This window comes from Colletotrichum scovillei, assembly GCF_011075155.1.
Source record: "Colletotrichum scovillei strain TJNH1 chromosome Unknown Contig00010, whole genome shotgun sequence".
NCBI lineage: Eukaryota > Fungi > Ascomycota > Sordariomycetes > Glomerellales > Glomerellaceae > Colletotrichum > Colletotrichum scovillei.
This window is the reverse complement of record NW_023336268.1, coordinates 100,756-113,619: the sequence shown is the minus strand read 5'-3', so window position 1 is coordinate 113,619 and position 12,864 is coordinate 100,756. Positions and strand designations below refer to the sequence as shown.

Below are 12,864 nucleotides of genomic sequence, written 5' to 3'. Positions count from 1 at the left end.
TCAGCAAACCAGTCGGTCAAGAAAGTGGTCTAGGTGTTCTCTTATGCAGCTTGTCACATCGCCTCTGGGCCGGACAAGACCATCCGGTCCGGGGTGCAGGAAACATGTCTCTGCCTCCCTGTCTATCCGTAACGTAGCACCTATCCGTCCGGACTTGACCTCTCACTCCAGGTCGGGATTGCTTTTTCAATGCATAGGAAGTACGTAAAATAGTAGCTCAATTCCTGATCCATTCTTGATAGTTGAACATAGTCTTCTTAGTGTCCAGAGTACCCTGGTTGCGATAAACCTTGACGCGCTTCAAACACGGATGCAATAAAGCCACGGAAGAACCACAAGGATCTCTCCACGAGTCCACATACCTACCTAGTTATACTTCTCTTGCTCCTGCACGTAGTAGACCACGCTGCACAGCATGCTTACTTTACTCAAACAAACACAACTACTGCGTACTCTTACTCTCTACCCAACGCATGTCCGTCCATTTGCCTGAAGGCTGAAAACGCCCCAAATTTCCCGCCCATGTCACTCGCATCTCCTCCCCCCTCGACCCCAGACCGGGGTTGGTGCAGGACCGGGGGTGACCGGCGCATCCCGACCCTCTCATTCGCCCCTTGCCAGCTTTCCCCAGGTCTCTGCCCATTCCTACCTCCGCGATCCCTGTCGCCTCTCCCTCACACGCCCACACATCAGTCAAACCACGACTTTTTGTTTTTCTTAGCCCGTCCTGTCAATGGGTAGCACGGTTCCCGGGCTCTCGAAAAGAGAGGAGAAGGGGGGTGGAACACCAGCTGGTCACGTTCAATGTTCGAATGGGCGGTTCCGCCCCGTCGGTTTGTGCTGATCTCCCTTCTCGCGCTGTGCCTCTCTCCCCGCTTTCTATGCACTCGCCTGAGGACCCGTCTGACGGGCAACGTGTACGGAGTACATACGGAGCAGAGCAATAAATAGAAGACGGGGTCTCGTGCTTGTCTTGCAGCTGCGGACGGCATCAGCCTTTTCGCCTTTCCCGCTCTCCCCACTCTCAGTCACGCATCCTGCTAGGAACGTCGCTCGCATTTAGCGTAAGGGCCCTTTTCTCGTCATCTACCTTGGCTGCTCCACTCCAGCATCTTCTTCTTTCCTTATGCCGCTTTAACCTTTCGACGGACTTTGTTAATTCTCTGTAGGGTCACGTCACCCGGCCTCCATGTTGGTAGCGGACGGTAGTTAGATCGGGCGTGGGAGTGGCCGTGGGATATGAACCGGCTCTCCGAGCATTGTTTTCTACCAACGCGACTCAGTCACCCGGAAGAGGCGAGTGGTCGTCTCCTTCCATCCGAACGAGAGGTATCAGTAGAGACAACAAGATAACGATGGTGGTTGAAGTCGGTTCGTTGAACCGCAGTGCGTTGGAACCCTTCAAGACATGGCGCCTCGGAACTTCAGCTTGCGAAGACGATGGCGGTATCAACATCGACCCCCATCTCTTCTCGCCACAGGCCTTGAGACGATGTGCCAAACATGAGTCCAACTGCCCTTCAGCTTCAATCCTCAGAACTACCTTGGTTACCACCAGTGCCCATGGCTCAGAGCATGGATCCAAGATATTTGCAACACCATCCACTGAAACTGCCCAGAAGAACCCAATCACCTCTTCGCCGACAAATCGGCCGACAGTACCGCCTTACATCTTCCCTCCCAGCCAGGAGAAGGCCAACTTCGTCTTCTCGAGCCAACCCTCATCTTTCAACAGAGTAAAGCGTGCTAGGGCCGAGTCCGATGTTGACGGCCCATACACAGCCGGGCTGAGTTGTAAAAAGCGTCGCTTGAGGCTTCATCTCATAACAAGTCGACTTTCTCAGCCCTACTCATTACCTGCGACACATATTATCAACCGTGAAGCCAGTCCCTTGGGCGACAAGCGTTTCGTGAAGCTGGCTGCTGTAGCCACCTCGCCCGATGCCGGCAAACAGGGCTTACTTCGAGAGAGCTCCATCATGTTGAGAGCGGCAGTACTCAATAGGATTCGGCTACGTGTCCGAAATGAGGCGACACAGCGCGGTGATATCGGAATCGCCGTGACGGCTGCCAATGCGGCTGTGCTTCACCACGGCCAGCAACTAGCCACAGGAGCTAGGTTTGTTGCACAATCGCCAGCACATCCAGAACACCGACAGCAACCACCGCCAGCAAGGGTTGTTCTGATGCGACCCGGAATCTCTCCAGGCACTCCTCATCCGACGAATGCGCTGTCCACCCAGGCGCAGAGAAAGCCATCGCCTCCATGGACGCCTCAATCAACTCGGCTACAACCTGTATCGCCGAGGTTGAACCCAGCCCGATCACCGGTTCTAGCTCCTTCAAGCACAATGCTGGACGACATGGAGGATGACGGACTGCTGGCGTTTCCCACATCAACACATGAGTGTTCCTACGCGTGGGCCGACGACGACGATCTGGAAGATGTGTACTCTGACTTTGGTGCCATCTTCGGAGGATCTGCACAGACTGGTGAGACTGACGACGATGGCAACTCCTACGAAGAGTATCTCGATGAGCTGGATGGTATTTCTTGGGTCGGCGGCAGGTAGTGCCGTTGGATGACGGATGAAGGAGAACCAACTTGCTCGAATTTCGAATCTAAAACAAAGGCAAAGCGGCTAGTAGCACCGGAATGGGTGGGCTGGAATGGAAAAGGAAACAAAAGCAGCAAAAGCCAGATTTGGCCTATCAATGCGTAGGCGATATTCGAGACGCATCTTTTCGACAAAGTTTGAGGCCACGGGATGGCCAGTTGGCTCTGTCCAAAGACATATGAGATGAGCGCCATAAGCAGGTTACTCACTCTCGTTGTTGGCCTGGTAGGAAAAGAGAGGATTGGCCATCATGTGCTATTGGATACGGCGCCATAAAACAGGCGTCGGGTTACAGCCTCAGCCTTCATATAGATGAAAGTGAATAATAAGAAGAAAAAAAAAAGACTCACTCAAAGGCCATACTTGCCTGCCGGAGGCCTATGCCTCAAGCTGCCTTCAATTCCGTCCATGATTCCGCCCGGAATTCCGACATTCGAAAGTCCGGAGAGTGAGAAGACCTTACATTGGAACCAGTCTGAAAGATGCGATTCGTGTCGAGGGTTCTTCGTATCGAGGGATTTTGTATCGATAGCGGGGTGCTACAGAGACTGGGAGCAATTCTCGGTGTTGCAACGGAATCGACGCAGAAGAAACCCCCACCAGTTCCGATGGTCGGCCCGGTCGGACATCTTCCCGGGCCCCGCCGTGACGTTGGGCCTGGGGACGATGGCGGGGACACTGGGGGGCGGGGTGATTTAACCCGGGAAGCTGAAGCACGACATTGTCAGGCCCATTGCCCAACATTTTGTTCAACTTTCAAGATCCAGACACATGTTTAAACGCAACATTGTCACAATGAGCAATCAACTTTTGGACACAATTGTGATCGGAGCCGGCTGGTCTGGCGCCGTTGCCGCCCGGGAGCTTGCCAGCAAGGGTCGCAAAGTGTTGGTACTTGAGGCTAGAGACAGAATCGGTGGACGTGCGAGTACGTGGGTGAAGGGAGATGCCAAGATTGATGTTGGATGCAGCTGGATTCACGGCTACAAAGAAGGAAACCCTGCGAGATATATCGCCCAAGACTTTGGCGTTGTGAGTTTGATATGAACGTGATTGAGTAATAGAGATCAGAAGCTAATGAGATGGAGTAGGCCGCTCACTTGCCCAAGGCTGCTGAGGGTGTGATCTACGGCCCAACTGGTGCGTGTGACTCTGACCCATAGCGATATGCTGTATTGACAAAGAACAGGCCGTCTCTCAAGTTCCAATGCCGACAACCTGCGGGCATCCCTTGGTGCTGCTCAGGCATCATTGAAGCTCCCTCACCCAGCGCCCTCTCCATCTACATCTCTCGCATCCGCCCTTCTGGCTGATGACTCGGCTCTTTTCTCAGCTTCTGCATCCCCTGACCCTTCCTCAGACGTCAACCAAACCAGCCCTGCCGACCCGACGCAGGTAGCGACGCAGCCCGCATCAGGTTCATCTCAGAAGGAGCTGGCAGCCGCCCTTGCCCGCTCCCTCGAGATTCCCCTGGGACTCAAGCTCGAAAAAGCATCTCTGAAGTGGGCTGGATGGGAGAGTACCACCTCATTTGGAGGCTCTGATGCCGCCCCAGAGGGAGGCTATGAGGCTTTGGTCAAGCAGGTCCTTGATGACGCCAAGGCCAAGGGCACTGAGGTGAAGCTGAGCACAAAGATTACTGAAATTTCACAAAGTCAAGACAGAGTTACAATTGTCGACGCCAAGGGCAACAAATTCACGGCAAAGACGGCCATTTCTACCATCCCGCTCGGTACCCTCAAGACTCTACCTGAAAGCACCTTCAACCCTGCGCTGCCGCCGCGCCTACAGGAGGTAATCAAGGGCACCCACGTCGGTGTCCTAGAGAAGTTGCTGCTCCAGTACCAGACAGCTTGGTGGCCCGAGGCCGACAAGGCAGGATCCTACACCTTCTTGCCCACATCTACGAAGCCCGTGACCGAAAGCTCGACCCCCGCCGAAATCTTCGAGGCGTCGACTCTGGTCTGCGCCAACTTCGCTGGGCCGTCTCTCCCTGGCCCTAGTCCGACTTTGCTGACGTACCTTTCCGAAACTCCTGCTACCGCATTGCTCCGCTTCGATCAGAAGGAAGTCGCGGCTGCCTACCACAAGTTCCTCGTCTCTCGCTTCAAGCCATCATCTGAGCCTGCGGAGCCGATCGAGACCAACTTGACCAACTGGTTGACAGACGAGTTCTCCCGCGGTGCTACGACCACGCCTTCCATTATCTCAGAGAATGGGGAGCGAAGCCCACTTGACTTCAAGGAGCTGAGCAGGCCCGTATGGGATGGAAGACTCGGATTTGCCGGCGAGCACACAGAGATGGAAAACCGTGGAAGCGTGGCTGGTGCAGTCGTCAGCGGCTACCGTGAGGCAGAGCGTGTTGGCAGACTTTTGAGACTGCTGGACGAGAACGCCAAGCTGTGATTGGACGAGGAAGGAAGGCGTCGGACAGTTTCTCATGGGCAAGCTAGATTTGGGATGTGCTATAGGCTTAGACGGGGGTTGGAAATTCTTTTCTAGGAAGTGAATCAGACGATCGAACCCGACAAAGGTCTTCGAGGACGCTCTATGCCGTTCATCCTGAAGCGGCTAGAAGCTTCGCTGCACGATCTTTGGCAATATCACACATTGCCTGTTGTCTCGTTAGAAGAATGTCTCGAGGATCCAGGTTCAAGGGTGCAACTTGCCTGGATGGCGGCGAATTCCTCGAGAGCCAAGTCACCACGCGAGATACGAGCACGCATGTTTTCCATAATTTCCGGCCGACCTCGACCGTTGACAAACACCACGTAACGTAGGCCTGGGAATTTTTCCTCGTACTCGGCGTTCAGCGCAGCCAGCTCTGTGGCGTCTCCACTCTGAAGCTGGGCTTGCTCTGCGGCGGACTGAGCACTCTCAACCTTCTTGGCCCCGAGACGTGGGTGTGAACCGATGATTGAGTGTAGCTGTGCCTTTTGTGTAGGGTCCGCCGTAAGAGCCTCGAAGATCTTTTGAGCTTGGTTGATGAACTCGTCGTACGACTGGAAAGATGTTGTGGAAATAGAGGGCAGAAGAAAGGCGTGAATCGCGGGGCTCGGCTCGAAGAGCGCATCTAGGACCTTGGCCTGTTGCTCCACGGGGAGGGAGTTGAGACTGTTGACGTCAGGCAGAGAAGCCATAGTGAATTGCAAATTGCACTTTGTTGTTTTGAATCACGATGAAGCAATGAGTAAGTGACCGTTCATGACCTGTTTAGTCTTTAACATCGCGCGCAACGAGGGCACCTCTGCATTTTAAGGCAGTGGAAGGTGATTGATGAGGTACCTTAGCTTAGGTAAGGTAGGTAGACCTCAAGTCAGCGAGACTTCACGGTGCGATAAGATAGAGATAAGATAAGTCAAGACGGGAGGCGCCGATGACGGGACATTCCATAACCAGCCACACGTGATGGAGTGGCTCGTGCTCACCAGCTGCGAAGCAAGACCCACACTACCTTGGAACTGCAGGTGCAGCAAGGCTGAAGTTTTGTTTTGGAAGGGAAAAGTCGACGCGGACGAACTTTGTGACGGCTCATATCGCGACATTCGAGACAATGCTGTGCGCCAGTAGGTTCAAATACCCGGGAGTATTTTGCGCAACTGCTGACTGTTTTCTCAGTTTCTGGAGAAGCTCCTCAGGAGCCTGTTGCCTCAAAGAAGTCTGGTACGTGTTTGCGCCTGGTCGCGTCAACCCCCAATATGCTGACTGTAACTAGGCACCGTCTTCGAGAAGCGATTGATCGAGAAATACATCGAGGAGAATGGTACCGAACCTGTAACTGGCGAAGCCCTGACGATCGAGGACCTTCTTCCTTTGACACAGTCTCACGTTGTCCGCCCCCGACCCCCGACGCTCACTTCGATTCCGGCCTTGCTTGCGACATTCCAGAATGAGTGGGATGCGCTCGCTCTCGAGACGTTCAACCTGAAGGAACAGCTTGCGAGGACACGGGAGGAGCTTGCTACAGCATTGTACCAACACGATGCCGCGGTCAGAGTGATTGCGCGTCTGTCCAAGGAGCGAGATGAGGCTAGAGAGGCGCTTTCCAAGGTCAGCGTCAGCGCTGGAGCCACAAATGGGGATGCCATGGCCATTGATTCGGCCGAAGGTCTTCCGGAGGAATGGGTTGACAAGGTCAACGCAAAGCACCAAGAGTCAGTCTTCAGAAGGCACAGGCATGGGTAACTCTAGAATGGTACACTAACAAGCCACAGACTCTCCAAGAGCCGCAAGAAGCGTCCGGTCCCCGAGGGCTGGGCTACGTCCGAAGAGGTCGCCCTGTTGACCGCTGTGGCATCCACTTCAACACCGGTTTCGAATGCCTCGTCGCTGGCCACCGAAGGAAGCTACGCAGCCATCAGTGGTCGTTCAGGAGATGCTGCGATATACTCTATTGAGGCAGACCAGGTCGAACGCCAAGTTGCGGTCAACGAACCGGTCATTGACTCTGTGTGGACTGGTAGCAAGCTCATCTTTGCCACGAGCAAGGGATCAGTGAAGGTCTTCGAGAGTGGTAGCGAAGTTGCGTCTATCTCTGAACATGCAGGTTCCGCAACGTCCTTGAGCCTTCATCCTACCGGTGACCTCCTCGCATCCGTTGGCTCGGACAAGAGCATTGTCTTGTACGATCTCAACACTCTCAAGAAGATCAGCCGTGCCTACGCCGACTCTGGTAAGCTACCGAAGCCCCCCAGTACTCCTATACCACCTGCTAACCTGCGCAGCCCTCACATCATCTGCTTTCCACCCCGATGGACACCTCTTCGCAGCCGGAACCGTTACAGGCGAGATCAAGCTCTTTATGACAACGACGTTGGAGGTTGCGGCTGCATTCGACCTCGGCGCGCCTGTCGAGGCGTTGACCTTCTCAGAAAACGGCTTCTGGCTTGCAGCGACAGCCAAGGGCCAGAGCTCAGTAACCATCTTCGATCTGCGCAAGGAGGGAGATGCTGCAAAGGTCAAGACACTAGAGACCGGGGGGCCAGTGCAGTCACTTGCTTGGGACTATAGTGGACAGTTCCTGGCAACCGCGGGTGCCGGCGGCATTACTGTCCAACAGTACACCAAGAGCTCCAAGAAATGGTCAGAGCCCCTCAGAACGTCGGTGGCTGCATTGTCGGTCCAGTGGGGTGCTGGGGCCAAGCAGTTGGTGTCCGTCAACGAGGAGGGCGTTGTTTCAGTGTTTGGAGTCAAGCAAGAATAAGCAGACATGGCATGTCTCGCGATCTGTATTATAAGTAATGAGGACAGGAGAGTCTCATTTAAAATGATATCCGAAGTCTTGGGCTCACAAGGTATGAAGTACGAAGTACTCTGATCTTGCAAAAAAAAGCGCGAAGGAACAAATCAACACCATCGGGATCCCGATATAAGTCAAGTGAAAGGCTTGCCGACTCCGGTCAAAGATGTCTTGAGACACCTTGAGGCACTTGCTTATTCATAAGAAAGTGTGCTGGGGCGAAGGTGCATCCTGACATTTCTGTCCCTTTTCGGGACTATGACATAATCATTTTAGGGAAATATTACCGTCTCTACCTTGCGAGCTTGCATGGAGACAATGGGGAATGCAGGGCACCGTCGCTTAGCAAATATTCCGCCGCAATTACCTCACCTTACCCTGAAAGTCCAGAGGGGCTCCTGCCTTATCGGCGGTGTTGCCCCCCTGCAGCGCCTGCACTGTGCGAGCTTATCTAAGGCTGAAGCGCCAAATCATCCATCGCTCTTTCCGCTGAATGGCCTAGACCCGCACTTAACCTTTAACCGCCACCAACCTAACAACACCACAACCACGACGGGCAAGTCCAAGGACCTCGCCTCTTCCTTGTGCTTTGAAGCGCCCTCGGATTTTCTTCCTTCTTCCACATCTCGATCACACCAACAGCTTCCACGGGATGGTCGCTTCACCTTTGTGCCCGTCGTAGGAGATTCACTTCTACTTTACGTCTCCCGACAAGACCCGGCCTTCACGACTACGATTCTCCTCCCGCACGCAAGACACCTACCCGAGGAACAGACGGTTTGTGCGTAGCCACATGCTGACTGGAGCTGCCGGACTTAAGCTAATTATTTCTCCAGCGCCAACCCATATTGGCTCGATAAACATAATATGAGCTCTGTTTCTCCACCATCTTCTCCATCGACGACGTCTTCTTCGGCTCGGCTCTCTCCGATTCCACTTTCTCCCTCAATATCAGCTTCCCCATCGACTGCGTCCTCTCCGTCTCGTCTCTCTACGATTCCGCCTTCTCCCTCGGTAGCATCTCTCTTGCCTGAGCAAGAACTTTACGACGATAGCGACATCGAGGCCGCCTACCAAGGCTACATTCCCGGCTACATTCCCGAATCTTCCTCCGACGTCGTCGATCATCGTTCAAGCATATTCGACTCTGAAGCCGATGCGCAGGTGGATTGGGACCCTGAGTCTGATTCACAATCACAGTCACACCCTTTAGAGTCTGATTCAGAGTCCTTGATGTCACTCGAGATTGACCCTCACGATCCGCTATTTAACGACTCGGACCCTTTCTCTCCCGATCTTGCCGACGAACTTGAGCTTGCGCTTCTTGCCGAGATGGATCAGTTGCCACAGCTCCGCGAACAAAGGATGCCACCCCCGGGTGGCCGAGATGAAAGCATGCGAGGGCAACGTGGAGGCGGCGCCGCCCGTCACAATGGCTCAGGCGATGTTCTTGTGGATCTGGAGCTGTACTTCGAACAGGGTAGAAACGAGAGGAGACCTCAAAACAACCAAAACGGCCCTGCCGATGTCATCGACTTGACCAACGAACCCGACAGCCCTATCCAGAGACATGCGCCTCGACCTCCGACGAATCCCAGAAGACAACATTCCCAAGGCAGGAACCCGCCGTCTTTCTCGCGGAGCGACAGTAGTATTCTCGCCGGCAATGCACCACCCGTCATCGACCTTACCGACGACTCGCCCGAAGTCCCGCGAAGACGTACGCATGTACCGCCGCCTCCACAACCACGTCAGCGCGATCGCAGTCGACAGCCGGTCGGATTCATGCTGAACCCGAACGGAAGTGCATTCAGTGGACTAGCAGCCGGATTAAGGCGCCATCTGTATCCTTTCAGGCTCTTCCCTGGCCCTGAGGACGAGGTACAGCTGCTCGGCATGTTGCACAATCGAATTAATCAAGGAGGAGATCTGAACAACCCCCTTGGGAATATCCAACTTCAATACGAGCACGGCGCTTTCGATCAACGCGCCGAATCACCTAAACCAGTCCACCAAGCTCCGCCCCCCCCTAGACCTGGATATACGAGGGACACCGCCTCTGATCTGGTTGTGATTTGTCCCGCATGCAACGAGGAGCTGGCTTACGATCCTGACGTGCCTGTCAACGGGAAGCAACCCGCGCGGAAGGGCAATAAGCGTCAGCGCAGTGAGCATCACTTCTGGGCCTTGAAGGGTTGCGGACATGTAAGGATCAAGATTCCACGCGTTCCACTCACGTTACTGATGCTATACCAGGTTTACTGCGAAGACTGCTACGAGAATCGCAAACCGGTAGCTAAGCGCCCGAATACCGGATTTGGGCGCGACGATGAAAGCAAACTCACCTGTGCAGTCGATGGTTGCGAGACACAGGCTACGAACAAGACGGCCTGGGTTGGTATCTACCTTTGAGTTGCGGCATGGAGTGACGCAAAGTCAGTCTTTCAAAGAGACGAATGAGAATTGGCGTCATCCGGTTACATGGGTGGCATTAGCTCGGCGTTTGGGGGTGGGATGGCATCGCATGATCGGTCAAAGATTCCCATGGTTACGGTATAGGCTTGCTCCCTCCCTTCAATTGAGGGGTTTGATATTTGAGGAGTCCAGTGAGAGGGACAAGATCTCTCAGCGGATGATTTTTCTTGTAGCGGCACGCGCTGTACATGAACAAGGACACGAGCACATAGTTCTAGCGGCAGGGAGCGCAAACAATCCCCTGTATAGAGGCTTCTCGTGAATACTATTATTATTTTGTTGCTCCAACTTATCATCGTTCGTAGCCTCTCTCTTGGGTCTGGTATCTGCTACTAACGAAAAGAGGAAACTTCTATCGTCTACTCATGAGGCAACCGACATGCTCATGCTCTTGCGTCTTTGTGGGTATAGAATTCCAGAAGTGCCTTCCTACTGCTAATCGTTGACGCGCTGTGATACTCAGGTCTGGACCTCATGCCGACCTCATGCCTGTTTGTTTCATCCTTCCCGTGTATGCATGTATCAAATCAAAAATCATCCAAGTCATCATCCCAATCTATAGACCCCAAATCCATCTCAATGAGTGGCGAGGCAGGATGTGTTACCGGTCCCCCTGACGATGACTGTGTCATTGCTTTAGCCGGGGACTCTATATCCAGCACCTCCTGAGAGGACATCATCAGGTCCTGAGTGCAGATCAAGGGTAAAAAGTCGTCAAAAACATGCAAAGCTTTTGCAACTGTAGGTTGTGGTGCAGGCCGGTGGTTGCTGCTGATTTCCTGAAGGATGCTGCGATTTGGAAACCGGTTGGGCGCAAGAAGTGGCGGAGCACCATGCCGCTTGGCTAGAGGCGTACTGTGTGCTGCTGCAATCGCACCATGTGTGATCGATTTTGGGCCAAAAGCCGCTCGAGGCATCGTATGTTTCAGCTGCTGTGGTTTCTGTATATGCTCCTTTTGAGCCAGCCCATGTCGGATTTGGGGTTTGTTGGTAATAGAATTTGGTGGTTGCGTTGTACGAACTTGTGTACTTGGGTTGGCTAGCTGTTTATGCCGCGAACTCAAGTTGCTTTCATGGTTTTGTATGGCCGAGAAGCTGCTCTTTGCTGGTGGTAAGTTTCTTTCAATTGCCAGGCTCCATGTCTCCTTGGGTCGACCAACTGGTCTGACAGAACCCGGAGCAGGAGCTTTACTTGGTATGGGAGCACTCAGATGTGAAGCCAGTGCAGTTTGAGCTCCATCGAAATCCTCTTCAAGCTCTACGGCGAGTTGTGAGGCTGTGGGGAAGAAGTCATCGAAACAATCTTGCACGATTGCTTGTGTGCTTGGTGGAGGCATCTGCGATATTGATGGCTTTGGTGGCGGTAGCATTTGTTTCGATTGGACTTCTGGTGACGGTGCAGTTGTTGGTATGGGAATGTCCGTCGGCGCTTTGTCTCCTGCAGCCTCTACTTTGGGTTTCTGTGATGATACTGGGGGCGGAGGCATCGCCGTTGATGACTTTGCCGGTGCAGACTTCAGGGATGGCAACTCTTTTGGCAGTGAGACCTCTGTTTTGAGCTGGATAGGAGGCTGGAGAGACGGCTTTTGCTTGAATATTCTGTGACGAGGTGGCTGATGGGTCGGTAATGTCGCTTTCGGCATCATGAAAGGCCTTGATTTGGCCTTCACAGCAGGTCGTGAAGGAGGTCCCATGGAAGCCATTACTGCTGGGGCCTTTTCTGGCGCCGTGAATAGCGGCTTCAGGGGCTGTCGTGTGAGAGCATTTTTGTCTGTTGGCTTCGGCACGACTTCTTCAGCTGAAGGTTGTCCTTGACAAGTAGTTGCGCCTTGAACAGGTGACGTGGCCGGCTTTGTTATCTGTGAGGGACGAGGAGGTGGTGCCATGGAGGCAACTGAGGGTTTTCTCTCTTCTGATGACTCAGTCGGAAGAGGAGGCTTGGAAGCCGCGGTTGACGCCAAGGTATCCGGCTTGATATCGGCCAAGGCGGCAGAGGCAGTCTCGGGCTTTGGTATCGGTTCTCCAGATGAATCTCTCTTCTTGTGGGAACCATTTCCTCGTACGAAACGCGCGATCGTATCTTGACTTGGTCGGCAATCAAACAGAGGCTGCCCAGCCCTTCGCCTGTTCTCTCGGGCCTCCTCTTCCTTGGCCTTTTTTCGTTCTCTCGCTGCCTTGGCCTTGACTGCCGCGCGCTCCTTTTCTAGCTCCTTGCGAATCTCCTCTTGTTTCTCCTTCTCCCATTTCCGTTGTTCGGCCTTGGATCGTTTCGGTTCCTTGTTCGCCTGCTTGTACAGCTTCTGAGCCTGCTTCGATGTCATCGGCGGCCTGTTCGCGGGGCCACCGACGCGCCCGGGGGCGTCAGGAATGACGGCGAAGGTGTTCTGCTGCGGCGCCATTGTGCCGGTAATCCTCTAGATAGCATCTTCAAGGGGAACGGCGTTGGCGCAGATCGCCAGGTCGGAGTGCGAGCGACAGTTAAGCCTGAATCCGTCTGGTGTTCAACGTCTCATTCGACCTGGCGGGGCAATC

At 53.9% G+C, this 12,864-nt stretch overlaps 6 protein-coding genes across 6 annotated transcripts; 4 read left to right on the top strand and 2 right to left on the bottom strand.

Annotated features, from left to right (window-relative positions):
- Positions 1 to 677: 677 nt before the first annotated feature.
- HER10_EVM0001194 (uncharacterized protein) lies at positions 678 to 3,125 on the top strand. The gene has a single exon (XM_035470949.1). It carries the CDS (start codon positions 1,356 to 1,358, stop codon positions 2,571 to 2,573), a length of 1,218 nt encoding a protein of 405 aa, XP_035327584.1. The 5' UTR covers positions 678 to 1,355; the 3' UTR covers positions 2,574 to 3,125.
- Positions 3,126 to 3,300: 175 nt separating this feature from the next.
- Positions 3,301 to 5,887, top strand: HER10_EVM0011119 (flavin containing amine oxidoreductase). The gene is made up of 3 exons (XM_035480557.1): positions 3,301 to 3,650; positions 3,710 to 3,758; positions 3,808 to 5,887. Exons 1-3 carry the CDS (start codon positions 3,390 to 3,392, stop codon positions 5,022 to 5,024), a joined length of 1,527 nt encoding a protein of 508 aa, XP_035328492.1. The 5' UTR covers positions 3,301 to 3,389; the 3' UTR covers positions 5,025 to 5,887.
- Positions 3,759 to 5,887, bottom strand: HER10_EVM0003030 (OHCU decarboxylase). Its single transcript, XM_035472718.1, has 2 exons — positions 5,288 to 5,887; positions 3,759 to 5,232 (listed from the first exon to the last, which is right to left on the bottom strand). Exons 1-2 carry the CDS (start codon positions 5,756 to 5,758, stop codon positions 5,176 to 5,178), a joined length of 528 nt encoding a protein of 175 aa, XP_035327754.1. The 5' UTR covers positions 5,759 to 5,887; the 3' UTR covers positions 3,759 to 5,175.
- A 181-nt stretch (positions 5,888 to 6,068) lies between these two features.
- HER10_EVM0013248 (uncharacterized protein) lies at positions 6,069 to 7,866 on the top strand. The gene is made up of 5 exons (XM_035482612.1): positions 6,069 to 6,184; positions 6,237 to 6,281; positions 6,334 to 6,772; positions 6,833 to 7,290; positions 7,343 to 7,866. The coding sequence occupies exons 1-5, from the start codon at positions 6,172 to 6,174 to the stop codon at positions 7,819 to 7,821; spliced, it is 1,434 nt and encodes a 477-aa protein (XP_035328684.1). The 5' UTR covers positions 6,069 to 6,171; the 3' UTR covers positions 7,822 to 7,866.
- A 500-nt stretch (positions 7,867 to 8,366) lies between these two features.
- On the top strand, positions 8,367 to 10,540 carry HER10_EVM0004573 (uncharacterized protein). Its single transcript, XM_035474210.1, has 2 exons — positions 8,367 to 10,062; positions 10,114 to 10,540. The coding sequence occupies exons 1-2, from the start codon at positions 8,725 to 8,727 to the stop codon at positions 10,267 to 10,269; spliced, it is 1,494 nt and encodes a 497-aa protein (XP_035327912.1). The 5' UTR covers positions 8,367 to 8,724; the 3' UTR covers positions 10,270 to 10,540.
- A 73-nt stretch (positions 10,541 to 10,613) lies between these two features.
- HER10_EVM0000507 (uncharacterized protein) lies at positions 10,614 to 12,843 on the bottom strand. Its single transcript, XM_035470286.1, has one exon. The coding sequence runs from the start codon at positions 12,729 to 12,731 to the stop codon at positions 10,860 to 10,862; it is 1,872 nt and encodes a 623-aa protein (XP_035327518.1). The 5' UTR covers positions 12,732 to 12,843; the 3' UTR covers positions 10,614 to 10,859.
- Between the last annotated feature and the right edge of the window lie 21 nt (positions 12,844 to 12,864).

What these genes read in the sequence shown, in the direction of transcription:
- HER10_EVM0001194 (XM_035470949.1), top strand. Translation starts at nt 1,356, where the DNA reads ATGGTGGTTGAAGTCGGTTCGTTGAACCGCAGTGCGTTGGAACCCTTC.
- HER10_EVM0011119 (XM_035480557.1), top strand. Translation starts at nt 3,390, where the DNA reads ATGTTTAAACGCAACATTGTCACAATGAGCAATCAACTTTTGGACACA. An exon ending in TCGCCCAAGACTTTGGCGTT is followed by an intron (nt 3,651 to 3,709) that starts GTGAGTTTGATA and finishes GAGATGGAGTAG; the next exon opens with GCCGCTCACTTGCCCAAGGC. An exon ending in TGTGATCTACGGCCCAACTG is followed by an intron (nt 3,759 to 3,807) that starts GTGCGTGTGACT and finishes GACAAAGAACAG; the next exon opens with GCCGTCTCTCAAGTTCCAAT.
- HER10_EVM0003030 (XM_035472718.1), bottom strand. Translation starts at nt 5,758, where the DNA reads ATGGCTTCTCTGCCTGACGTCAACAGTCTCAACTCCCTCCCCGTGGAG. An exon ending in AGGAATTCGCCGCCATCCAG is followed by an intron (nt 5,233 to 5,287) that starts GCAAGTTGCACC and finishes ACGAGACAACAG; the next exon opens with GCAATGTGTGATATTGCCAA.
- HER10_EVM0013248 (XM_035482612.1), top strand. An exon ending in GTCAACGCAAAGCACCAAGA is followed by an intron (nt 6,773 to 6,832) that starts GTCAGTCTTCAG and finishes AACAAGCCACAG; the next exon opens with ACTCTCCAAGAGCCGCAAGA. An exon ending in CCGTGCCTACGCCGACTCTG is followed by an intron (nt 7,291 to 7,342) that starts GTAAGCTACCGA and finishes TAACCTGCGCAG; the next exon opens with CCCTCACATCATCTGCTTTC.
- HER10_EVM0004573 (XM_035474210.1), top strand. Translation starts at nt 8,725, where the DNA reads ATGAGCTCTGTTTCTCCACCATCTTCTCCATCGACGACGTCTTCTTCG. An exon ending in CCTTGAAGGGTTGCGGACAT is followed by an intron (nt 10,063 to 10,113) that starts GTAAGGATCAAG and finishes ATGCTATACCAG; the next exon opens with GTTTACTGCGAAGACTGCTA.
- HER10_EVM0000507 (XM_035470286.1), bottom strand. Translation starts at nt 12,731, where the DNA reads ATGGCGCCGCAGCAGAACACCTTCGCCGTCATTCCTGACGCCCCCGGG.